This window comes from Podarcis muralis, chromosome 5 (assembly GCF_964188315.1).
Source record: "Podarcis muralis chromosome 5, rPodMur119.hap1.1, whole genome shotgun sequence".
NCBI classification, from domain to species: Eukaryota; Metazoa; Chordata; class Lepidosauria; order Squamata; family Lacertidae; genus Podarcis; species Podarcis muralis.
In genome coordinates, this window is record NC_135659.1 from 55,889,015 (window position 1) to 55,916,445 (window position 27,431).

General features: G+C 44.2%; 1 protein-coding gene across 1 annotated transcript; it reads right to left on the minus strand.

Moving 5' to 3' along the window:
• Positions 1-781: 781 nt before the first annotated feature.
• On the minus strand, positions 782-23,350 carry RAB44 (RAB44, member RAS oncogene family). The gene is made up of 15 exons (XM_077928873.1): positions 22,825-23,350; positions 21,560-21,671; positions 20,567-20,729; positions 19,765-19,911; positions 18,312-18,402; positions 16,417-16,512; positions 14,665-14,849; positions 13,977-14,025; positions 12,930-13,024; positions 10,834-12,014; positions 8,829-8,910; positions 8,629-8,743; positions 6,378-6,479; positions 4,796-4,872; positions 782-3,581 (listed from the first exon to the last, which is right to left on the minus strand). The coding sequence occupies exons 1-15, from the start codon at positions 23,017-23,019 to the stop codon at positions 3,494-3,496; spliced, it is 2,778 nt and encodes a 925-aa protein (XP_077784999.1). The 5' UTR covers positions 23,020-23,350; the 3' UTR covers positions 782-3,493.
• Between the last annotated feature and the right edge of the window lie 4,081 nt (positions 23,351-27,431).

Here is a 27,431-nt window from a genome sequence, read left to right on the forward strand (position 1 = left end):
TCCAGGATGGCTTCTGTGAGACCAAACCTGATGCAAAATACTGTATGTGGAGGTTAAGTCCACTGAATTCAGTGGGGCTTACTTCCAAGTAGTAAGAGCCATGGAACTGCAGTCTTCATTGCCAGCCCTGGACTCATAGTGTAGCAGGGTTGGTAGATGGCATTTTCAAACAGGTTCCCTGGCGATTTCCTCAACGTTCATTCAGTCATTTCAGGAAAGTAGGCTATAGCTAAGAACCACCATCCTCATTCCCTTCATTAGGTGCTTGAGTGCAATGTCTATTTGCAAGGAAAACTGGGGCACCCAAAAAGAAGGTAGTGATTTCTATATACTCCTAGGAATCCCTAAGTAAGCAGAAACATATATGTTTGCAAAAATAAAATAAAAACCCAAGTACCTGTGGTTTCAAGTACTTCTTCACACAGTGCATAGTCAAACTATGGAACTTGCTCCCCCAGGAGACAGGGATGGCCACTAACCTGGATCGCTTTAAAAGACAATTAGATAAATTCATGGCCATGATGGCTATGCTCTGCTTTCATGGTCGGAAGGCAGCAATGCTTCCAAATACCAGTTGCTGGAAGCCACACGACAGATGAGTGCTCTTCTGCTCAAATTCTGCTTGCTAGTTTGCCACAGGCATCTAGTTGGTAACTGTGAGAACAGGATGCTGGACAAGATGGGCCACTGACTGTTCTTATGTTTCTGTGCTGTACAGAATCTTGAGATTTCCATGGGGCTTGTGGCATCTTAAAGACTAACACAATAGCATACACTTGCATATGTTACAGTCCATTTTATTGGAAGCTGAAATTGTTATCTTGACTTGCAGGTATGGGATGGGGTGGGAGGAATTATAAACAGTGAGGTCAAAGGGAAATGAAATGCAGTGGGGGGGGGAAGTACAGTGATAATAATTACACAATTAACCAGTTAAACCATCAAACAGTTGATAACACAGGAATTGTTAGGCCAGTAAAACAATATGATAAAGCTCCTCTGTTTTCTTTCAGTCCACAAGTGATAGCATGTTTCACACTGCATACTCCATCTGAAGTTCCTATGCTCTAGTTGAAGTGGAAAAAAGTTTGGAAAAAGAAAAAGAGATTGAGTTGGCAGGGAGGGGATGAAGAGTTTAGTGGCCTGTTCAAGCCTCTAACAAGGATTGCCAATGTGGTGCCCTCCAGATATTGTTGTACTAACTCACATTATCCTTGATTGTTAAATAGGCTGATGGGAGCTTGAGTCTAACAACATCTGGAGGGCACCATGTTTGCTACCCCTGCCCTAACATCTTTATCCTGGCCTTAGGGTTGGAGGGTGCATTCCAGGAGACTTTTAAAAAAAAATCCATCCCAGGGATTTTTCCAACGGAGGGTCCAAGGCTGCCCCCTCACATTTCTTTTAATTACTTTATTATTCATTTCCCTTTGTATTCATTTGAGGGCCAGATTTCTGCAGAATTTTCACTTCCCAGTTGGGAATCTATGATGACCACAAAAATAGCACCCTTGTCATCAAAAAATATTTTAGAGCCACAAAGCTGAATATTTTTTAAGCTGATGTTTCCTGTCAGATGGTATGATATTTTAATCTTTGAGCCTGCAAACGCAAGTCCAAAGCTGTAGCAGAGTCGAGAGACAAGTTATTATTATAAGCAAAACAATATTTAAAATGCAGCATACTCTGCACTATTTATGCTCCAATTATTGTCATTATCTCTGAACAGACACTGAACACAGCGTTTTGTTCTTGTTTACAGGCTGATTTATGATTAGCATGTGGGTTTTCTTCATACTTGTGGAATTTGCTTATAAACAGCTGTTTTCATTAGAAAACTAATTTCACCGTTGTTGATTTTTAAGTTGTTTACAGATTTCAAGAAATTCAAATTGGAAGAAATTCAGATTGACCCAACCTTGTTAATACAATCAATGGTGAATTTTAAATTGTGTTTGCTGCCATCTTACGGAGAAAATCAAGCAATTGTAAGACAGTCTCCTTCTGCTATATCCCTTTGGAAAAGGGTAGCTAGAAGCAAGAAAAGCGCCGCCTTCTGCGCATGACTGAAATAGCATTTACAAGAAACCTTTTTTGTCTATGTGTAGCACCCCATCTATACATGGATGTTGGAAAAACAAAGGGTGGTAGAAAGGAGCAGGGGATCTGACAACAACAATTTATTATTTGTACCCCGCCCATCTGGCTGGGTTTCCCCAGCCACTCTGGGCGGCTTCCAACAAAGATTAAAAATACATTAAAATGTCACACATTAAAAACTTCCCTGATGTCTTCTAAGTGTCAGATAGTTGTTTATATCTTTGACATCTGATGGGAGGGCGTTCCACAGGGCGGGCGCCACTACCGAGAAGGCCCTCTGCCTGGTTCCCTGTAGCTTTGCTTCTCGCAGTGAGGGAACTGCCAGAAGGCCCTCGGCACTGGACCTCAGCGTCCGGGCAGAACGACAGCGGTGTAGACGCTCCTTCAGGTATACTGGGCCCAGGCCGTTTAGGGCTTTAAAGGTCAACACCAACACTTTGAATTGTGCTTGGAAACGTATAACATTACAGTAGAGCTTTCCAAACTTTTAATGTTGGTGACACACTTTTTAGACATGCATCATTTTGCGACACAGTAATTCAATTTTGCTAGCAAACCAGAGGTTAAACTAACCTTATATAAGAGTGTTCACGCAACACACCTACACACTGCAGCTGACACATTAACGTGTTGCTACACACAGTTTGGAAAGCTCTGCATTACAGTTTTCTAGCTGAAAACATTATAGCTTTGCAACTGTTCTTGTTTAACTTGAATACCACATACTTACATTTTTTCTAAAAGTGAATCTATACTGATTATTCTTATTATTTTAAAATATTTGTAAAACTGTTGAGGACCATGTGCTTTAGTGAGTGCTTTGTCCTATATGAACCTCCCTGTGCCCTCAGATCAGCTTCTAAGGCTTTACTCCAAGTACCACCCCTCTGTTAACAGCAAAATCATGCTACACAAAACATTGAGAAAGAATTTACCAACCATGACAGCGTAGGAATTGAAAGTGTATTAATATGCAAAGCTTACAGAGTTATATAAGAATGAAAAGAGAAGGAGCAAACAACTAATTTGTTCAGAATCAGAATATGTTTGTTGATTGGCATAATAAGGCACATCTTTCAGGAGATAATTGCTTATAGCAACTAGCTTGGTATTGGGAGGCGGAAATTACTGGAATGAACTAGAGATTCTTCTGTGGCCTGTTGTCAAGAAAGTTTACAGAGCAAAGAACAGATCTGGAGGGATATAAGGTTTGAAAGCTGCCTTGGGACACCAATGTAAAATCTGGCCAATGTAAATTGGCAAGGTTCCCATTCTATATAAGGTGGACTGAGCACCAGACTCAAGGGGGGAACAAAACATGTCTAACCTCATAACAGCCACAAGGATCTGTTGAAAGCCATTAGCTTTAAACATCTCATCTTTTGCCTTTTGGTTATGAGCAGCATCCTCTTTTCTTTCCAGATGGCGCTGGAAGCTCCAAAATCTCCTGCTTGAACTTATCTTCATGAGTTTTCAGCAACCTGACATGATAATAGAGGGAAACATGTTAAGTATTTTGCTCAAGTCTAGAGGATTTTCAGAAGCTCTCACACTGTGTTCACACAATGCTAAAGCATGGTTTTGTGGGAAATTGCAGTCAAACATAACTGCATGACTGCTAGTTAGTGCAAGAAGGGGTAAAGACCACAGATTTAGTTTTCTAGACTCAGCTAGGTTACACCCCCTCTTCTCCAATGAAGGAGGAAGTGAAGCCTTCTCTTCCTGTTCCCTCTCTCTCTGCACCACGTCACTGGCTAAGGAAGATGTGTCTAAGTAAGCTCCAGGCTTACAGCTCATATTTGGAACACCATATTTGTATTTTCTACCCAAGAGTATTCTGCCTTTGTTCTCCTACTGCTGCTTGCATAAATGCATGAATCTGACCTTTGGAATGTTTTGTTCATAAAGCATTTAAAATTTACTTAACAGTGTGTGGTCTGTTCACCGGAAGAGGGGTAGAATGAGAAGAGCACTTTGCAAGTGGACTAAATGGGTTGTGCAAAAGATTTAACAGCCTACATTCCTAACGCTTCACTGTAAGGCCAATGTTGGGCTTGTGGAAGCTGAGTCACCCATGTACCTCTAAACCCAGGTTTAGTGTTCTGTGTGAACATAGGTACAATTTCAATCACATTCAGGCAATCCTTAAAAACAGTTTACTGAAATATGGATGGGCTATTTCTTGTGTTACAAAATTCCTATTCGGAAGAAAAACTTCTGCATAATAATTTACTGCATCATCCCTTTGTAGAATGTTTGGTGTTCTATATTTGGTACCTGGGAAAACACATTTTCCCCTCAAGATGTTCTCATCTATTGCTGTTATAATGACTGTGTGACTACATTGGTTATTGTCTGTGCTGCTGTTCATGGCAAACAAAACAACTCCCATCCAGCAGTGTACCTCCATTTGGCTGAGTCTCTGGACTGTACCAGGATGGAAGGCGGAAGAGGCATGATGGCAGCATGTTTGGCATGGTGCAAACACACTAGTGGAGCCAATCTGGCACTCCTGCCAGCAGGTTTGCACCATGCCATCCTCACTGTGCACCCCTCCTCCTCCGAGTTCCAGTATGCTGAATCAACTCAGCTGTACAGAGACCTGGTGAATGACACAGCCCCACCACACCATCTGCTGCAGCTCCCATGCCACACCAAGTCCATGCTATTTGCTGAAGAGCCACCAGTTACCCACCTTACCAATTTGACCATGGATTCAGTCACATTCTGACCTAAGGCAACGCTGCATTCATTAAATGAGAGTCCATACTCCTGGCAAAAAAAAATATGAGAGCAAAACAAACAAATGCACATCCTTTAAAGCAATGGTAGTTAAAAAACATTATGCCTAATTGGGGAAACAACAACTTTCAGCTCCACCACCTGACCTCGTAGCTACACATTTTTACCATGAACATGATCAAACGTGACTCTATTCCTGCTGTAGAGAACCAGCCTACCCCTGACATCTCATCTTTGACCAAATTATCTTGGCAAATTTTGCTACTGCATATCCGCAGACAGAGCAAATTATTCATGACATTTGGGCAAAGGCTTATGTTGAGTGAGTTGTCAGGGGGAGTGGGAAGGATCCATGCCCATGGAGTGCAAAATACTAGTCCAGTGTACTTCTCCATCAAAGTTATCCTACCTCTTCATAAAAGAGTCAAGACTCAGACGAAGGTGCATGGTTTAAAAGATATAAGGTAAAGGTAAAGGACCTGTGGACAGTTAAGTCCAAGGCGACTATGGGGTGTGGCACTCAACTCGCTTTTAAGCCGAGGGAACCAGCGTTTGTCAGACAGCTTTCTGGGTCATGACTAAACCGCTTCTGGTGCAACGGGACACCCTGATGAGTGCCAGAGCGCACGGAAATGCCATTTACCTTCCCGCCACAGCAGTACCCATTTATCTACTTGCACTGGTATGCTTTCGAACTGCTAGGTTGACAGAAGCCGGGACAAAGCAAGGGGAGCTCACCCCATTGAGCAGATTCGAACCACCGACCTTCTGATCAGCAAGCCCAAGGGGCTCAGTGGTTTAGACCACAGAGCCACCTGCGTCCCTAACAAAGATATAAAAGGCAGCCTGTCGCTGTCCCCCCCCCCATGCCATTGCCTATGGAGAAAAACACGGAATGAGCCCTGCAAACCCCACGTGTTCACCTATACCAGAGCATCAGAATCTCTTGATGAGGTCCCAAGACTCCTGACCACCATCTTAATGGCAACTCCACCCACCCAGTAAAAATCCATGCATGTTAGTTTGTTTCTTAACTGTGTGGTGGTTTTTGCCCTCAAAATGTTGTTTTTGTCAGCTACAACTGGTAATCAAGAATCCATGTGATCCTTGCAACTAAGTTGCTGAGGATCACAAGCTGCACAGTTCTACTAAGCTAATATCCTAGTAGGTTTCCTACAAGCACCTGGTTGGCCAATGTTGGAAAGAGGAAGCTGGACTAAACGGGCTTGGGGCCTGATCCCGCAGGGCTCTTCCTACATCCTGATGTCGTTAAGCACAATTGGATTTAGTTAAGAGAAGCAAAAAAAGCAATCAGAGGAAGAGAGCATCATGATTTTGTGGTCACTTCCAAGCCATAGGTGAACACATGAGTCATATATGTGCATTTGATTTTTTCCTATGCCTCTGACCTAAATCAATCAACCTCAAAAGCAGCACTACATTATATTACTTTTAATTTATTCTGACTTTGTTTTGGTTTGCCAAACTCAGGGGAGAAGGAATTACAAAGATAAGAGGAAAACTTAAGGGTAGACCTTGGCCAAGTATGCACCGTCCTCTGGAGAGACTCTTCTTTCTGCAGCACAGTCTGTTTTGTTACCAAGCAGAAAGATAACAACTCCATCTTCTGCTCCTTCCTGTGAAGAAACGCACATGCTTCTTCAAATACTGTATGAGCTGAAGCCAAAATGACAGCAATAAAGGACCGTCTATTGCATTTCTACAGAGGCTACAAATAGGATAGGCTGCAAAATAATCCTTCCTAGTTCCTGACAATTAAGGAAACCAAAGTACGTTGAAAATATGAGAGGTCCTCTTCTCTCAACTCATTTTTGCATCCATATTTTAGATACCTGAGTCACCATATCTCTTAGAATAGGCAAAATCTTTCCCATATTTCATTAAACAGTGGTTTGGAAACTGCAGATGGTATAGAATTCTGTGGTATAGAATTCTGGGGCAGACAGTCTAAACATATAGCATTAATTCTAGCAGGACTGCACAGTCTACCAATTTGTTTCCAGGATCAATACAAAGTGCTGGTTTTGACCTATAAAGCCTAATGCTGCTCGGGTCTCAAGGATCGCCTCTCCCCACATCCTGGCATAAATCCAGTCATCATCTGAGTCCTTTTTCATCTGCCCCCTATACAAGGGGTTTGGGGGGTAGCAACATGAGCTTGGGCCTTTTCAGTGGTGGCCCCTACTTGTGGAATGCTCTATTCAGTGCTGTCTTTTTCTTTAGGTGTCAGGCAAAGACTCTTCTCTTTACCCACCTCTTGGCTCTTAATTTTAAGGGTGGTATTGTGGTCTCTTTTGGTGAGATCAGTAAGTCCAGATCTGTTGCATCTGTTTAAAAATTTGTGCTTTAAAAAAAATTATTAGATGTTTTCAATTGGTTTTAATGTTAAGTCATTTTGGGTCACTCTGTGGTAGAAAAGTGACTAAAAAATTCAAATAAATAAAACTTCATAACGGTCTTGTGAAGGTCAGACTGACCAGGAATGGCCCCCATTTTATGGGTGAAGGAATTTTCTTGCCCAGGATTTGATTTAAGGCATTCTAGTTCAACATTCTGTCCCAGGGATGGGAAACCCTTTTCAACCCAAAGGCCGCACTTCTTTCTGAGCAACCTTCTGGTGACCGCATGGCCATGGTGGGTGTGGCCAGAGGCAAGAATGGGCATAGCAACAGATCTGACTCTTACCTTTGTATAGTAGAGTACATTCCAACCATGCAAAAGCCAGAAGTTCTACACACACAAAACTCTCCATCCTTCATCCACACAAGCAAAAAAAAGGCATTATTGCAGTTCAGTGAGACATTCCAGCCAAGCAAAAGCACTCATGAATGTTCCAGCATCTGTACTTTTCCAGCATCTGTTAGTTCTAACAATCATGGACCCTTTGCTATTTTAATTACCAATCATGCACTTTCTAGCATATATACTAAAAAAAGCAGTATGGATTTTTCTAGTTTGCAACTTCCATGACAAGAACGAGTCAGCAAATGTATCTCATGATGACTCAGCATGTACTGTTGTTAATCAGGTCTGCAGTTGTAGCCACACGGGACATGGGCGTAACCAGGATTTTTGGTGTTTTTTGGGAGGCAGGCCTTTTGTTGGGGGGGGCAGAACCTCGGATAGCTATGTATTTTTATTGATTTGGGAGGGCAGCTGCCCCTCCTTGCCCCCCTTGGCTAAGCCCATGGCATGGGAATAACACCACAGAGAGGTGGATAAGGCTGCAATCCTCAGCACCTTTACTGGAAGAAAACATAACTGAATGCAGTGAGACTTAAAAGGTACAGGTAAAGGTACCCCTGACAGTTAGGTCCAGTCGCGGACAACTCTGAGGTTGCAGCACTCATCTCGCTTTATTGGCCGAGGGAGCCGGCGTACAGCTTCCGGGTCATGTGGCCAGCATGACTAAGCTGCTTCTGGTGAACCAGAGCAGCACACGGAAACACTGTTTACCTTCCCGCCGGAGTGGTACCTATTTATCTACTTGCACTTTGTGCTTACAAACTGCTAGGTTGGCAGGAGCAGGGACCAAGCAACGGGAGCTCACCCCGTCGCAGGGATTCGAACCACTGACCTTCTGATTGGCAAGCCCTAGGCTCTGTGGTTTAACCCACAGTGCCACCCACGCAGTGAGACTTACCTCTCATTAAACACACACAGGACTGCATTGTTCAAACTCAACAATGCAATCACCCAATCACCAAGAGCTAAAGCAGGGAAAACAAAGGCCAACCAATAATGGAAGAGAGTTGTTCTCCTTACCTGGATACAATTCATCCAGTACCGCACCTCTGCAAAGCTATGTACTGAGGTGATGTCATACATCAATACAACTCCATCAGCCTTCCGGAAGAACTGCTTGGTGATACTGTGGTATCTGTTTTGGGGAGAAATGTGTACTTTTTCTGTAACATTTTTATAATTTCTTTCTTTCTTTTTCTAAATACAGCACCTTACACTACCTTTCTTGGCCGGCTGTGTCCCACAGGCGTAAAGCAAAGCACTTGTTATCCACAAAGAGGTTTTTGATCCGATAGTCCATTCCTATGGGATACATTGGAGCCATTTACAATCAAGTTCACTTCACATCTCCAACCACTTCAAAGAGCTGAAAAGCGCAAGCTGGAACTGTACTGATAAGAATAAAATGCAGCAGGGGTCTAGCACTTCCATCCCTGAATTTTGGGGAGATTAATAAAAGCAAAGGTAGCAGAACACTGAGAAACTTGTTCAGTTTTATTATCTGAATTTTGCAGGTGTAAAACCTGACACGGAGTAATGGATTTGACTTCCTTCCATTTTAGAGTTGACTAACCTTCATAACAAATGAAAAAAGGAGAACATTCAAACCGAAAGGCCACGCTAGGAGGAAACGAGCTGGAAATGCCCTATAGATAAAAAATATTCTTCCTGCTGCAGTCCTTTGAAATTCTACGTGGCTCAAATTACATTGGGATTGGGACCCCTTGTGGCTATGTGGATAAATTTAACTTACTGACAGGGGCTGGGGTGGGACAGAGGAGGTCAGGCATCAGGAGTAGGCGTAGCTGGGCATCTGCCAAGGCCAAGACCCTGGCAGAGGGATCACCCCAGAGCCTCCTACTAGCCCTGCTACTTCTAGTCCTTCCTGTCGCTCCCCTCTCTGAGCATGCATGCAGCGACAAGAGTAAGGAGGCAGAGCAGCATCCTTCAGTTGGCTTTGCATTCTCTCTCTGGGCAGTTGTGCAAATGTGAGCCCAGAGGGAGATGGGAGCCCAGAGGGAGGAGGTAGACCAACTCAGGGAAGAGAGCCCACCAAGACACCTTGCCCAAGGGCTGTTGAAAAAGCTGGAGCTGATTCTTGGTATGACTCAGTGTATTTGCCTGCTTAGCAAGGGTTTTGGGGTAGTTGTTTTAACACAGGGAGAGTTTTTTTAAAAAAATCCTTTGAACTATTTATTTGTTTCAATTCTGTTACATTTATGTCTCACCTGTCTTCACAGAACCCAAGTTAGTGGGTGTATTGTTCCCAGGCAATCACCCATCTAGACACTGACCGGACCAATACCTACTTAGCTTAAGCAAAGTTATGACATTGCATGCCTTTAGAATGCGCCCTAGGACCAATTACCTTGCATATGCAGACAAACAGTGACCTGGGTGGTGTTCCCTAGCCCCAAATAGGGCAGGAAAATGAATTATGTCTTCTAATTTGCTTTTGGTTATGCAGATGCCTGCGACAGACTTACAAGAGAATGGGTCGCTCAACTCCCACTTGGTTCCTCTCATTCTAAAACCATGCTCTTCCCTTCAAGTGAATGTTTTCTTTTAAGAAAACCATGCTCAATTATGGAAAATAATGGAATATCTCTGGTGATATTCTTTTCAAAAGCATAACTTCAAGCAAAATAATACCAACAATAAGAAAAATGCAGGTCAATCTCTAATATTGGAGTGTTATATTGTATATAGAGCTCAGGGTCACTGCCACTCCTTATGGCAAGCAGGTCCAAGAGTGGCCTAATCATACAAAAATATAGGCCAAGCTGGGATATAAATACATAGCAGGCAACTAGCTATCTTATTTTTTCTTAATTAGAGATGGGCACCGGGAAGCCCAATTCTTGGTTCAATCACAGTACATGGGAAGAGGCGGTTTATCTCCAGACACAAATGCTCAATGAGATTAGAACAGAGACAACACACCCCATGGGGCTAGGAGCCTTAGAAATAAACACATCTAGCCTAGGGGTGGGGGTGCCAACTTGAATAAAATATGGGGCGCAGGTAAGCCCCATCCTGCATAACTGATCGCATGATGCAGTGCACACACCCCATTTGAATGGCAATCCCCATCAATCTGGGGGGTCCTGGCTCCCTCAAATATCTTATTGGGGGGCAAAGCCCCCTTGGCCCCTAGGAATTGGCTCCTATGGGAGAGACGACTCAGTGTCTCTTGTTACCTGCTGGTGAAAGATTGATTCATACCTACAGTCGCAGTCATATTTGCATCGAAGGAATCATCTTGCAGTCGGTGCAAAAAAGACGTTTTGCCAACATTAGAGTCTCCAACAAAGAGCACATTATACATGTGGTCTGGACAAAAGAAAACAGCTGCGGTGTCTTTAGAAGTTTCTTTTGCATCCACATCCACTGGATAGTCTGCAGCTTCTGCTTTGACATTTGTTTCCTCATCCATTTCTACCCTGACCTCTTGATTCTTCCTACACCCTGGCAAATCCATGCGTCCTTCTCTTTTGTCTTCTGATAATGTTACTTCTAGACCCTCCGTGGTTTGTGTTTGCATCTCTGGTTGGAGCATATTCTCTAACTGGTGGTTTTGGAAAACGGAGATCTTTGGCTCACATCCTTCATCCAACTTGGGTAAGGCTATTCTGGGTGAGGAATGAGCAGGCGGCGTATCTTCCACTGATGGGTGTTGAGTCTCAGGTATCTTTTTCTCTGATGTTTTAATTTCTGGAGATTGCTTTACCACTCTCTGCTCAGAATCTGCAGGTGGCCATTGAGTCTGGCTGATACCACTGCACTTTAAAACTTGCTCGTGAAGTTGGATTGCCTGTTCTAAAATGAGAGTCTTTCCTTGCATCGAGTCTTTTTTATTGTCACTGGCTGGACTTGTCAACTCTTTATAAACAGAAGACTGCACTTCAGGAACAAGAATACATCCTCTCTGCTTTGACTCTAGAGTTTTGACTTCCCTTCTTGGCTCAGAGATGTTTGCATTCTTCACCTCTGGAGCACAAGTTAGTCTTTCTTGAAGTAGAGCATCTCTTTGCCATGAAGCTCGACCGGGAAGAGCCTCAGTGCTTCTCTTCTGCAGATCGCGGTTTCTGGAGCTAGCATCATATGGAGTTATTTTTTCCTGCATTTTTCTTTGCTGAGAATTTCCACTCTCTCTAATTTGGCCCAAGAACTGAAAACCAAACTTATCTATTTGTGGATTGTTTGATGATTCAGACACCTTGTTTACTGCTGCTATGGCATCATTCAGCTCTCTAAGCAAAGAGCTTTGGTCCACGACTTCCTGTGGGAAATATTTTTCTGGTTCTACAACAGAGTCTACCCAAGGATCCTCTTCAATGGAGATCACTCTAGTTGTTCTAGATTCTGAGTCAGCTTTGGCCATTGATGCCACACCACCAGGTGCCCTATGGGGAAATGATGGATAGAGCAGCACTCATTCAGTACATGATAAGGAAAGTAAGAAACAAGGCTTTAGAAGGGGACAATTCCTGCTGGAGAACATCAAGATCTCATGGGCCTATGAAATGCTAACTCAACCACCAGCAAGACTTCTGGGCTCTTATGTTTGCTGCTTTCGCAGAGTAAAGACTGAGTATATCTGTTTCTAACATGCATGTTTCTTCTTATAAACACAGTGAGGGATGAAAGCAGTAAGGTATATCAAAAGGCCAAAGAGAAACGTGTTGGTAAACTAAGAGTCATTACACAAAAATGAGGTAACAGGGCATTTATTAAACCGCTAAAGAATATGAGAATCTTCAAGATCAACCGTACTCTAAACTCTGTCTGTTTCCACGCCTCTTCCTTACAATCCAATGATAAGCAGTATTTTGATTTTATGGGGGAGAGCTAAAAATTCTGCCAAAGTTAATTTTGAGGCATTCTTCAAGAGCTAGGCAGACAAAACAAATGAATGTACTGGGTTCACCTTGGGGCTGGCAACCCTTTAATGGCAATGTCTTGGTAATGTGGTGGGACATTATTTATTATTATTATTATTATTAATTGTCTAATGATGGAATGTCAGTGGGGGAAGCTCTGTTTATTGTTCTTGAACCACTTTGAGATCAGCTTTGTCATTGGCAAAGCTGCATACAAATATTAAATCTGATCTAATCTAATCTGTTTGGCCCTAGGATACTTTTCAAACATGCATTTGGCTTTCAGGGTGTGGCGTATGTGAAAGGTCATGAGAATATCAGGGCTGCAGATAGAAATAACGTAACTGCTTCAGTGCCAGAGCATGGACCCAGCTTCAACGAAGACCGCTGCCACTAGCATTCCTCACTTAATGTATTAAAGGAGTATTTGGTACTTACTTCTGAGCAGAGCTGTCCAGTGTACCCTCACTCGGATTGTATCCAAATTTTCCTACCAATTCAGAGGAGCTCATCTCATTTGCACTCAGATGACCCTTAGAAGAATCACAATGGGATAAAGGCAGAAAAAGAAATAAGAAATAATCACTTACTACCAATTTCAGTATCCACTTATGGGGGAGGATGCCTGTTGAATCTCTGCATGATCTACTGCACTGGCCTTGCCTATTCCTAATCACACATGTGGGGAGAGGAGAGACTGGGTCAGTCCTGATACAGACATGCAACTGAATCGCTCACACTTAGAAGAGGCTGCCTGTTGAATCTCATCACAAGTCACTGCTCTGATTTTGCCTCTATCTGCAGTGCACAGAAGGAATGTCCAGAACACTGACTCATGCAGAGATATGGGAGATAGCCTCTAATGAAAATTGGTCTCTTTTACTTCTGTAAATCCCTATGCATGTCTACACACCGTTTTGAGGGTTTTTTCTACAATCAAGTGGTATATGAGTTTTATAAAATCAATTACTATATAAAAGACTCCAATAGAAGCCCCATTGACCTCAGTGGGACTTATTCCCAGGTAAGTGTGCATAGGAGCGCTATCTAAGGTTGCAATTCTCTACACACACCCTTGAACTTAAGGGGCCTTACTACCCAAGTAAATATGCACAAGGATTGTGTTGCATTAATCATTTTGGATAGTTTGAGTGAAGTGTGCCTCCAATTTCGGTTCAGAAGAAAAAATGTACATTGGTTAACAGATGCTTGGGGAAGCCTGATTTAATGTAACCAGGTTTCTCTAATGGTGCTACTATACATGTAGGGTGCTAGATACTATCCCCAGGGCCCATCAGAGTGGAGATTCTCCCATAATCCTACCTGCTGGTTGAAAGCACTATGTCAGATGCATTAATATACAGTACTCATAGCTAGGCAGCCTTTCCAGGGCAACACTTAGGTTGCTAATTATGGTGCCACCCCATTGGGGGGGGGGGTCAGTTCTGATTGACAAAGGATGCAAGGTGAACAATTAAGAAGTACCTGTTGACTCTGAGCAGTCTTGACAGAGACTTCCTCTGGCGATCTGCCACTGCCAAGGAAAGAAGGGATACATGGTCACTGTCCCTGTATACTAAAATGAGTTGCTTCTACAGGGGCACAAGCCTAGTAGCAGCAATAGTGCTGCAATGCGTGTAACGGCATATATTGAGGATGGCAGGATGCCAACAGGAAATGGAATGGTACCAACAGGAAGTGGGACAGTGCATGTTATCTCAAGGGGACTGTGAGGGACAGTGGAACTGCTCCACTCAATTTATGCTGTAGCTTTTTTGGAAAAGTGACATCTTTTGAGAGGTGTACCTCAGGAAGAGGTATCCCTGCCAGAAGCAATGGCCAAAATAGCCTAACCACCACCAACCTTTCCAAGGGGCAGCAAATAGTCCAATCTGCTGAGCTAGTCTGCTTTTACCTCATCATCAAATCTGACTAATGGAGCGAATGAACAGATGTCAGGGGCAGTAGGTGTTCTGATGATGCAACACTTAGTTCCCCGTGCAAGAGTATCTGGGGAAGCCACTCTCTTTTCCACCAGATCAAAGCTAGTTCATTGAACCTTGGAAAGCCTTCAAATGAAATAGCTGCCACAAGTTAGGCTACAAAGGCGGTTCTCTACAGTGTATCCTCCCCACCCCGAAAAAAAGGTGACACTGTGGTGGTTAGGACTCACCTCTCTTCTTTGTGTAACTGAGATACTCTACCCCTCATGAAATCCAGTTGCCTTTGGGTCTTTTGAAGCTGATTGAGGGTTTTTTGTAGCTGGTCCTCAAGGGCCTTGTTAGTTTGTTTGAGCTCCTGGGTTTGGGTACTGGCCATGTGCTGCTTTTCTCTAAGGCTGAGAAACTGTGTCTCAAGCTGAGAAAGGAATATAGAAAGTGTTCAATGCAGTAAAAGAAAACTAGCAGTGTGGTGGTTACAGTGCTAGACTAGTACCTAGAAGAAGAACAGGATTCAAAGCTCACAGAGTCACAGTCTCTCAGTCTAACTTACATTCATGGGGTTCTTCTCGTGAGGATAAAAATGGGGGAAGAACCTTGCAGAAAATGTGAGATTGACATTTCAATTTATTTACTTTATTACATGTCTATCTTCTGCATGGGCTAGACCCTTCTACAAGTAAAATGGTCAAGCCTCTTAGACATGAGGTTCTCAAACTCCTTTCAGGTGCATAGCTGTCAACTTTTCCCTTTTCTTGCGAGGAATCCTATTTGGAATAAAGGAAATTTCCTTTAAAAAAAGGGAAATGTTGACAGCTATGTTCAGGTGGTCAGTAGAAAAGCAATGAAACAGCTGAAAATATCTGCCTTGCATTTGATTCACATTCTCTGTCTTTCTCTCTCACACACTGGAGACTGAAGCCATTTTGACCAGGGCCAGAGGCTAACAAGTGCTGCATTCACATCATACATTGAAAGCACATTTCCTCTCCCTTCCAGAAAGGAGAATCCTGGGAACTGTAGTTGGTTAAAGGTGCTAGGAATTGTAGTTCTGTGAAACGTAAACTATAGGTCCCAGGATTCTTCTTCCTGGAGTGCCTTATCTCAGGGTATCAAACATCACACCCTATTGTGCCTGGACAATTTTGTTGTTTAGTCGTTTAGTCATGTCCGACTCTTCGTGACCCCATGTACACCAGGCACTGGTCTTCCACTGCCTCCCACAGTTTGGTCAAACTCATGTTCGTAGCTTCAAGAACACTGTCCAACCATCTTGTCGTCTGTCGTCCCCTTCTCCTTGTGCCCTCCATCTTTCCCAGCATCAGGGTCCTTTCCAGGGAGTCTTCTCTTCTCATGAGGTGGCCAAAGTATTGGAGCCTCAGCTTCACGATCTGTCCTTCCAGTGAGCACTCAGGGCTGATTTCCTTCAGAATGGATAGGTTTGATCTTCTTGCAGTCCATGGGACACTCAAGAGTCTCCTCCAGCACCATAATTCAAAAGCATCAATTCTTCGGCGATCAGCCTTCTTTATGGTCTAGCTCTCACTTCCATACATCACTACTGGACAATGGTGTGAGAGATTTTTCAGTGAAACAAGGCCATGGTCCCTGAGTAATTGGAAGCACTGCAGTATACCCAGATATGGCTGGACTACAGTTTCCATCCTTTGATGGGATTGGTAGTCCAACAATACCAGGAGGTCATGATGTTGGCGAATCATGTTGACTATATCAGAAATATTCAGCCACACTGCAAGCAGCTGTGTGTGTAGGGTTGCCATATTTTGAAGAGCAAAAAAGGGGACACATTTGCCGACTTCAACTTTTACCTTGAAGCTATGGAGATTCTCATCATGAAAAAGAGGACGTGTCTTGGGAAAAGAGGACATATGGCAACCCTACATGTGGATGATGCTTTTGTTTTAGCCAGAGGAGATGCTTCCAGTAGATGGTGCTGTTTCCTCATGTCACATGGATAACCTTACCTCTTTTTGAACATCGAGGAAATGCTGTATTTCCCTTTCCCTGCCATCCAACAGTTCTTTCATCTCCACGCTGAGGAATTGGCTTTGGGTTTTACTCTGCAATAAACAAAGGTGGTGAAGCTATAGCTTTCCAGGGGACGTTCACACATGAAGCCTGCTTGCATTTGAGTCAAAGCACAAGTGGAGCATGCAACAAAAAGTTGCAGCATGGTTTGCTCTTGTTCATGCTTCCAGACAACCGTATCCTTTTTCAGGATACTCCATTCCGTTTCCACACCATTCCCCTGGTCAGCATTCTGTGCCCACTAGGCATGTTCAATCCCCACTGAGCTGTTTTGGGGTTCCCCCTGCCCTGAATGTTATTCTACATATTTTTTGTACTTATCCAAACTTTGGGATTCTCCTAAGCCTTCTGATATCTCCCTCTTCGGAGTGGATGCTAGTGGTTTTTCTACATAAAGATCCATATTTGGATAATGAGTTTGCTGTTAGTATCTAGATTCTATATATTATATTATAGAATAATGCGGGGCGGGGGGGAATTAAACCTACCCAGACTACAATATACATGCAATTTCTGCATTCACAGATGGAACAAATAGCGTGACATTTTAGTGCCTTGTGTGAAGTGTTATATGGCTGGTTGGTTTTTTGAATTTCCCATTGTGCAATGACATCAAGCCAAAGCACACTGTGTATAGTCAAACGTTAATATTTTTTGCCCTTTTATAAGAAATCAGGAACTCTGAAGGCCCCTGTCATTATAAGTGTTATAATATCCTTTTTTAAAAAATTCCTACAAGTGAAATTTTCATAACGGAGAATAGTCACATTAAGAAAGCCAGCTACAAGCAAATATTAGATATATTTGGGAAGGGAGATGTTTGCCAAAGACCTGAGAGCAGTACTTTTTTCCAAGGGGTACTCAAGAGTACACAGTATGGGCACCTCTTTTTTTTGTTTTGTTGCGAAAAAGTGTGGCACTTACTGTAACAACTTCAAGGTGAGTCCCAGTACCTATTTTTCGGGGGGGGGGGGGAGCACTGCCTAAGAGTATCATCTTAGTTCCCCATGTATCCAAAGAACAATTCATGTCAACAAGGAGGCAGTGCCCACTCCCATAAGAAATCAGGCAGGCATCTATGAACTTTGTCCTAAACTGCTGGTGAATTTTCATGAGGGTTCTTGTTTTTTAAGCACAGGTTGTTGCAAAATGTGGCAAACTGAATTTAAGACTCAAAAAAATAATAATGAGAAAGTGTGAGAACTGGAATTGACAGGTCCTTCCAGTGGCGTAGCGTGGGGGGTGCAAGGGGTGCGGGCCACACCGGGCGCAACATCTGGGGTTAGGGCAAATCCACAGGTTAGGGGGCGCAAATCCATGGGTTAGGGGGCGCAAATTACTTGCCTTGCCCCGGGTGCTGACAACCCACGCTACACCACTGGGTCCTTCCACCCCTAATTGCAGGTGGTGCTGGCTACATTGGAATTGTTCTCCTCTGCCCGCACAAGGGTTCTGAGAACATGCTTTCTAGAAAGAAAGATGATTACAGTACAGTCCTTTACATGTCTACTCAGAAACAAGCCCCATTCAGTTCGAGGGGGCTTACTTCCGCATAGGATTGCAGCCTTATTCCTTCTCCATGTTTTGGATCAGAGTCCTTTTTCACACCTCTCTCTCCTGCTGACTGTCTTATGATGAGGCATCTGCCCCTGGGGTCATTGTGCAGCACTAGAACAACACCATCATGTGTTGTTAACGAGGATTTAAATGGTGATTTAAATGGTGTGATCCACCCTGAGCTTTTGGGAGAGGGCAGGAACTTAAAAGGAAAACTCAGCACACCCCTTCTCATAAATCTGAGGAATTACACATGATCCAGTTATGCACCAACCTCAAGCTGCAGCCTCCTTGTCTCCTTGTCTATTTGCTGTTCCAGCTCCTCATATAACTGCTGCACCTCCTTGTTGTGATCAGCCACTCGTCTAGTGCAGGGGAGCAAACAAGAAGGCTTTAAAGCAGAGTTGTTTAAAGGTGCGTAACACGGTTACCCTCCAAACGTTATGGGCTACAGCTCACATCAGCACCAGCCAGACTGGCCAACGTTCTTGGAGGATGGGAGTCAAAGCCTGCAATATCTGGAAAGAACCACAGTACCTACCCATGTGCCTTAAGAGAGCAGAATTGGCCCCAGGCCCCTTCATTTGCTGATCTCAACATGACTCCGTGTCAGGCCAGGACTGGAAAATTATGCTGAGATTATGAGGTGCCACGCTTAAGTCAATGACCCTTGCTCTCTGGGGTAAACATGCAGGGGTGCATGTGCTGGAAGCTGGTCAAGGTGGGAAAGAAACTAGGGGAAAGCGAATCAGCAGTGGTAAATTAAAAGCCTCGCCTGACGTTTCTCAGTCACCACATCTGCTGAAAGGCCGCTCTCAGGGCTAGCCAGGGGAGCAGAGGGCGGGGAACAGCAGCCACAGGGCCAAGTAGAGGTGCCCTCATGGGGAGCCCCACTGCACAAACTGTCAACACTGATGGCTGACTGGGGAGGGCTGCTGCGAAGGTCCATGCCAGTGGCCAGATTCCCCACTGAGGCACCAAGGCGCAATTTTTGTGCCACCCCCAGCCTGTGCCCTTGGCTGGGACCAACCTAACAGTCCACTAGGTCTGCGTGTGCCTTTTCACAACAGCCTTTCCCAACCTAGTACCCTTCAGATACAGTATGGTGCACTATAACAGGGGTCAGCAACCTTTTTCAGCTGTGGGCTGGTCCACCGTCCCTTAGACCATGTGGTGGGCCAGACTATATTTGGGGGGGGGGGGGATGAACGAATTCCTATGCCCCACAAATAACCCAGAGATTCATTTTAAATAAAAGCACACATTCTACTCATGTAAAAACACCAGGCAGGCCCCACAAATAACCCAGAGATGCATTTTAAATAAAAGGACACATTCTACTCATGTAAAAACATACTGATTGCCGGACCGTCCATAGGCCGGATTGAGAAAACGATTGGGCCGCATCTGGCCCACGGACCTTAGTTTGCCTACTCCTGCACTATAACGTCCATCAGACCCATCCAGCGAGGCTTTGCTGGCTGATGGGAGCTACACTGCAAAACACCTGAAGAGCACCAGGTTGGGGAACACTTTTCTGAAGGAAAGCCACGGCCTCTTCTGTTGAACTATGTATGCCCCCCTCTTCTCTCTACAAATGCAAACACTCCAACCTTTTCTACCCTTTGGGTTCCAAATTCCCTTTTCCTGGAGTCTTTCTACCCATTCCGGAAAGCTGCATTTACGAAAGCAGTTTCTGCGCTTCACTTGTACAACCAGTGACCTACGTTTTCAGTATTAACTGCAGTGTCTCTTTTGCACCCCTCGATTCTTTGATCAAGTGTGTCATTTTAGCCAAGAATTCTTTCAGGTTTCCCAGCAGATGTGGTTCATCCTGTCGGAGCTGCACCCAAATCTTCCAGATTTCTGACTGGCTGCAAGAGAGAAGATTGTCTCATTTTCCAGCGAATATTCTGTTGATCCACCTGAATCCTCAGGGGACCTCTCAATCGGGACAGCCTGTCTCAACTGTTCTTAGGATCTGAGAGCAGTTTTGTTTCTTCCTAAGAACAAGCATGTGGATCAGTAAGGCTGTAAAGCAGCTATTGCAAAAGCTGAAATACCTCTTATCGCCATGTGTGTCACTTTGAAAATAACTAATTAGTAGATAAAATAGGAAAGTGTCTAGGCCATATTAATTATTACTGTTGCCTTTTTGTGAGTGTACCTATTGGTATCAAGTACCATCACCTCTTTTTTTTTTTCTTTTTTTTGCTTCCCATGGCAGCCATTTTGTGCTTGTACCCACAGCACTTTTATCACAGCACTTGAGGTAGTTGCCTCCCTTTACCCAATGGTAGGACCAATCCCAGCTTTCAAGCCCCAAGAGCTACTTCCTTAACTCAGGGTGTTGAAACATGATCTTCAAGATCCAGAGCATCTTTCCACTTCCACAACCCTTATAGTAACTCAAGCTTAAGTGCAGAATTCAACACCAAAACTCTTTCACTTATTCCCTATTCCTCCTCTGCCTGGATCCTGTGTTGTGAGATTCAGTATAAAACTAGCATAAGGTTTGCATGCACTTACTCTTCAAAGATGTTGTCAGCTCCCAGTTGGTTTAGGAAGGCCTTAAAGCACATTTGCTCCTCTGTGTCAGCTTCCTCCAGAGACAGGTGGGTAGGAGCCTTTACGGAAGGCATCTTTCTCTTCCGGTGCGCTCTTGCCACCGTCTGTGAGCTCAGAAAATACCCTGCCACATAGACAATGAAAATCACACCTCGGGACAGACATGGTGCAATACAGAACAGTTTCAAAGCAGTATTTGGCCCCTAGGACCAAATAACTAGCTACGGCGAGACATGCTGAACTAGAGCAACTGCCACAAGCACTTTGGTGATCCTCGTGTTGATCTAGACAGACCGTTAGAATCAAGAGGCTTCCAGACAGGGGCTTAATATTGTGGAGAGGTCATTGGCAGGCAACAGTGGGCGTTTTCCTTTTCCTGGTTGGATTGTTTTACCCGGAAATGGTAAATCTGGATTAAATAGGCAACGGAGACAGCAGATACAGGCTGGAATTTTTTATGCCTCCCAAAAGGGAGGTGCAGAGGTTGGCAGCACAAGAACAGGCCTTCTCCGTGGTGGCTCCTGTTTGTGGATGCTCTCCCCAGGAAGGCATACTTGATGCCATCCCTATCTGTTTTTAGACACCAGATATTTTCACTGACCCATGCTTTTTGGATGTTAATCTTCTGCTTATCTTTTCAGTGGGTTGGGTTGAGTTGGACTCACTCTTTTATCGGCGAGCATTTTAGGTTGTTTTTACTCTTATTTTCCATGTTTGTTTCTGTAACTCGCTTTGAATCACTTTTGCGAAGAGAGTGACCACTACTAATAAAACGATAATAAAAATAATGCGGATGCTGCTGCAATACTTTGCACAGCAACCATTGCTCCAAACTTCTGCACTTCCCTGAAAATGGGGGCTTCCTGCCAAGTACGGTGTGCATAGGATTGCAGACAAACATTGCACATTATCAGCCCCATCAGTGTAACGTAAACACACTAAAGCAATGCATACTAAGCCCCTCAGTGAACTCTTCTGTGGTTAAGTAGCCCTTGCTGTCAGTATCCAGGCCATCAAACACAAGCTCCAGCTCTTTGGTGCTCCAAGGAAAGTCTGCCTCCAATTTCTGAAAACAATACAAATGTGAAGTTAAGTCCCTGGTATCAGTCCCTTTGTTCTCAGACGGCTAGTAAACAGTTCTGTCTGCCAAAAAGGTGCCCTCAGTGTCATTGCGGGGTCAGAAATGATTGGTGGTCCTGTTTTTATATAAAATAACTAGCTGTATAAAACTGTGTTTGCTGTGTCTGTTTCCCTGCTGGAGAACCTATCAAGTGTTATGCTAAAGAATAAATTTTATTTATTTATTTATTTAGTTTGCAGTCCATTAACCTGGTCTTTTTTAAGCTGAATCTCTTCCTTTGTCTATTTGTTAGGGACTCGTTAATTACCTCTTATCAGCTCTTGCCTGGAATGTGTTAAGGAGGCATTTTATTTCTCAGGGCCTGTAGATATAGCCAAGAGGCACCTAAGAGTGAAAGATTGACAATCCAAGATAACAAAAAGAAATAGCAGGTGCTACTTTGGGGACTCTGCTCATGTTCTGGAGCCTATTAGGATCTCATGAATATTAGAAGACAAACCCAGGGCGGGGCTAAGGCTAATCTAAATGCACATGTGATGTGTGTGCTCCCCTCCTTCACATGCCAAGGAGTAAGACATGAAATGGGTGTTCTGGGAAATCTATAAACTGTAAGTCTTAACCAATCAGAAAGCAGATGGAAGAAAGGAGGAGGGAGAAAGGGGGAGAGAGGGAAAAATCAATGTTTTAAAAGCCAGGCGCAAGAGTCCTCGTGGCCGGCATTTTCCTTCCCTTTCTTTGGAGATGTTTGTGCGCTTTATTCAGTTGAATATACAAAAATATATTGGATCTCCTGTCTACAGGCTCTTATTGGCATTAGCAGTGCCTGGGACAATAAAAAGGTCTGATTAGCAGACCCAACATCATAACATCGAGTGGAAAAGAGTCGTAGCGTTTCATGCTATATGCAGGGTCATAGACACCTAAATAATGTTAAGATGATAATTCTTTGTCTTATGGTCACACAGAATGATCCATGATAAGGCAAAGTCGAGATCAGGGTTTTTGCCAGGCCTTTTCTCATCCATCATTAAGGTATTCTACCTCCACTGTCAAGAGGCAGCATGTCTGAAGCTTCCAGCAAGAAGACTGAAGCATCTGGCCCTCAAAAGCACATGACGTACATGCACCACCAATTTACCTGCATATCAGCTCGTGTGATGAAACCTTCCTTTTTTCCATGTCCCTGGGAGAGGTCCCGAACCTTTTCCATGAGTTCAGAAAGGCATGGCTCTTCCTCTGAGATCGAAGATACCCGTGTGCTTCCCCAGGTCCCCCTTGCTTGCTTCCGGCGGCTCGACCCAAACTTTCTGCCAGGCATCCTCTGCTTATCCATGGCCCTCCCAGAGATTTACATTCAGTTCTTTGGAAAGAGGAAGGAAAGGGAGCGGGGCATCATCCTCTTTCATATCCTCCGCTGTCTCATAATTTGGCACGCTAGAGACACACGGCACTTTATGACGTGTGATGCAGAAAGGTTCTCCTCCTAGTTATCTTGAACCCGCAAAGGCTGGTGGTTGTGCCAGCTGTAAAGAAGTGATTCATTTGCCTGCTCATGGATCTGCATGCCTACACTAAACCCACTCTGCAAGCAAGCATTAGGAGCTGCTGAGGTTAGGAGCAGAACGCATGAAGTATATGCACTATTGCCCCAGGTGAGTTACAAAGCAGAACATTTCCCTGGTCAGTTAAGATTGCCCAGGTTCTGCCTACCTAGGACGGACATCAGCTCTCCCTGACTTTACAGTGGTACCTCAGGTTACATACGCTTCAGGTTACAGACTCCGCTAACCCAGAAATAGTGCTTCAGGTTAAGAACTTTGCTTCAGGATAAGAACAGAAATCGGACTCCGGCAGCGTGGCAGCAGCAGGAGGCCCCATTAGCTAAAGTGGTGCTTCAGGTTAAGAACAGTTTCAGGTTAAGAACAGACCTCCGAAATGAATTAAATACTTAACCTAAGGTACCACTGTATTATATATTTAGGTGAGCTGTTTATGGCACATTGAGGGCCTAAAAGAAAAGAAAAATAACTCTCAGATATGAAGGGGCTGTGAGGGACGCGGGTGGTACTGTGGGCTAAACCACAGAGCCTAGGGCTTGCCGATCAGAAGGTCGGCGGTTTGAATCCCCGCAACGGGGGGAGCTCCCGTCGCTCGGTCCCTGCTCCTGCCAACCTAGCAATTCAAAAGCACGTCAAAGTGCAAGTAGATAAATAGGTACCGCTCCGGCGGGAAGGTAAACGGCGTTTCCATGTGCTGCTCTGGTTTGCCAGAAACGGCTTAGTCATGCTGGCCACATGACCCGGAAGCTGTCTGCAGACAAACGCCGGTTCCCTGGGCCAATAAAGCGAGATGAGCGCCGCAACCCAACCCCAGAGTCGGTCATGACTGGACCTAATGGTCAGGGGTCCCTTTACCTTTTTTATGGAGGGGCTGTAGCTCTTAACTTTGCCTGCAAAAGGTCAGATTAAAAGGAGAGCAGGAAAGATCTCTCACTGAGGCAGACCGGCTACTGTTACTGCCAGTCAGAGAATACAATGCATAAATAGACCACATGTCAGTGAGCTTACTAATTTATAAATATTTCCCAGGCTGTTTGCAGTTGGGAAGTAATTATTTGCCTCAGGCAAGTGAGTTTTTTTACAAGCCTCCGCTAATCCTAGCTTCCCCTCTGCACTGTATCCAAAGAGACCTCTTCCGCCATTTCCTTCGTTGTTCTAAACCAAAAGTAGCCAACATGGTTTCCTCAAGATGCTGTGGATGGCAACCCCCATCACCCCTGACCATTGGCCATGTTGGCTAGGGATGATGGGGATTGTAGTCCAAAATATCAGGAGGACACTACATTAGCCACCATTGGGCTAAACATTGGCTGTTTGGATTTGCATTCACTCCAATCCTCCCTGTTTGCCAAGGATGGGCGCTACTTGTTTTCAAGTTAAAATGTGGTTAGCCTGAGTTACTGATGTCATTGTGCTTTAGGGCTCAGCTCCCAGCCCCAGCTCTCTAGAAGCAGAACATCTGAGTCAGAAATGGATGCACATTGTCTCCAGTGCACAGAAAGGTACATCTATGTGCACACATTCTGAGGCACCGCAGAGCACAAAACCTGCCATTTCACATGCAACAGCTACTGAGGTTTGTGGATAACATACCATTTATGAAACAATTGTGGGTTTTTTTGAAACCAGAAACAATTGTTTTCTGAAACAATTATGTTTGTCTGAAACCAAAACAGTAAACACACTGCTGGCTCTTAAGTGCATGGAGGACATATTATTGCTGGGCAAATGAACACACAGGAGGTGAACAGTCTTCACTAATATAAAACAGAGGAGACAGTGGTGTTCACCAAATGATCCTTGATGTGAGAATAGAGATTATTCAAGCATACCCCTATTCTCATCATCCGTGAAACCTCGCAAGGTTTTGTGATCCCTTGGGCTTCAAGCAACACCTTCTTAATAGGCCAATGGTAGATTAGCATAATAAGCCTTAAAATCAAGAAAGTTCAGCAGTCAAGAAAAGTCTTGTGAAACTCAAAAGCTTGTTATAATATTGGCCCCAGTGCTTTTTCCCCTGGGGGTACACAGGGGTACGCATACCCCTAAACATTTTGTGAATCTAAGTTTGGCCTCATTGAGGGGCAGTATTTCAATATGCGTGGGAAAATGACAGTACCCCTAAACATTTCTTTAGGGAAAAAAGAGCACTGATTGTCCCCCTTTTTAAAAGTTATTATGTGAATCATTTTAAAATTCAGGGGTCAACAAACTTTTTCAGCAGGGGGCCGGTCCACTGTCCCTCAGACCTTGTGGGGGGCCGGACTATATTTTTTTTGGGGGGGGGGAAATGAACGAATTCCTATGCCCCACAAATAACCAGAGATGCATTTTAAATAAAAGCACACATCCTACTCATGTAAAAATACGTTTGGACCATCTGCGGGCCAGATTTAGAAGGCAATTGGGCTGGATCCGGCCCCTGGGCCTTAGTTTGCCTACCCATGTTTTAGCTCTTAATCCAGGGGCCAGCAACCTAAGGCCCATGGGCCACAAGCAGCCCATGGGGGTCATTTAATCAGCCCATGGATCCCCGCCGCCCGCTTGGGGACCCCTGCCGCCTGCTTGGTCGGCTCCCGTACACCACGCTAAACCGGCCCGGAGCAGAGTGCGGACCACCTTCCGCGATGCTGGCCAGCTTCCCATTGGCTGCAAGAAGCTCCTGCAGCCAATGGGAAGCTGCACACGCCTCTTCCACACCAGTAGAAGTGCTGGAAATAGCATTTGCGCATGCGAACACACTCTGGCCCACTGCAGCATCTACAGGACCGTGAACCGGCCCAAGCCATAAAAACTTTGCTGCCCCCTGTCTTAATCAGCCTTCCTTTGAAACCATCATGCTAACTGCACTTGTATCTAATTATAGAAATTATGGTACAGGAGCCCACAACTTTCTAGCATTTGTAATTAGAAATGTTCGCAGAAAGAAGAAGTACTTACTCTCAAAGAGGATCGAGAACTGCTTGCCTATATCGCTGGCGGTGAGTCAATAGAATTTCCCAGGTTGAACAGTGCAGTGGGGACCAAGCAGACTTGGCAACACAAAGCAACAAAAGTTGGTCAACTAGTTTCAGCTGGAGCCTTTTCAGGGTATGTGAAACTGAATGTGGAAGTCCAACTCTCAAATGATAATTATTATCTAGAGCGCGCTGTCTGAAGTGTCTTGCGATTTAAAAAAAAACATTTCCTCTTTTTCTGCTACTTTGTGGGGGAGGTTAGACTTGTATGGTTAGATTCAGTGGCGGAGCAAGCGGATCAGGCACCTGGAGTGCTGCTGCCCAGCATTTTGTCACCCCCCTCAATGGTGACACCCAGGGTGACCCACCCCCACCGCTCCTCCCTTCCTCCGCCCCTGGTGGGACTTGTATTAACTTTTGAATGGATGGCTTAATATGAGCATAATACTGATATTAGTATTGGATGTTGTTCACTGACCTGTTGGTATGTTTTATGCTCCTCTAAATGAACTGCAGTTGTGGAATTGGTAATTGCAATATATTATAATTATGGTGACTGTATTTAAATTCTCCATCCTATAAACCACTTTGGACACAAAGTATCAGGGGAAATACAATATACAAATAAATAGTACTCCTGTGGGTTTTCTGGATGACCAAAACTAAGGCCAGGTCCCTCCAAAAAGCAGCTCATGGTTCAAAGTTGACACATGATATAACTAAATGTTGAGTTGGAAGTTTATTCCACAAGGGTCATTATATAGTTTCCAGTTGCAGGATAGTTTCATGCTTTTGATTCTGTATGTTTGGTGACTTCATTGGGCTTTTGCAGTTAGGGTTGCCAGATGTCATGTACAGTATATGAAATAAGAACTTTTCTTGGTAAATTTGTACATGCGTTCTTAATAATATAGCCCAAGAGCCTGCCCAACCTATTCTTCAAGCAGGACATTAATCTTCACAACACCCTTACATAAGACTAAGGTTCCATTAGCAATAGGCATGGATGGATGATGCAACTGGTACGAACTCAGGAAGCTTTTTTTAAAGTCAAGGCAACTCAAGCCCTGCTAGCACTCCGTATCCATGCAACCTCATAATTGGTTGGTTCTCCTTGGTGGGTTCTATATCTGCAATTGACCAACAGAGAGCCTGCAGTAAAGCTTTGGCAAACTACAAAAAGTCAGCTTACATTACAGACAATGGTTGTGCAAGCTGTCAGTATGGAT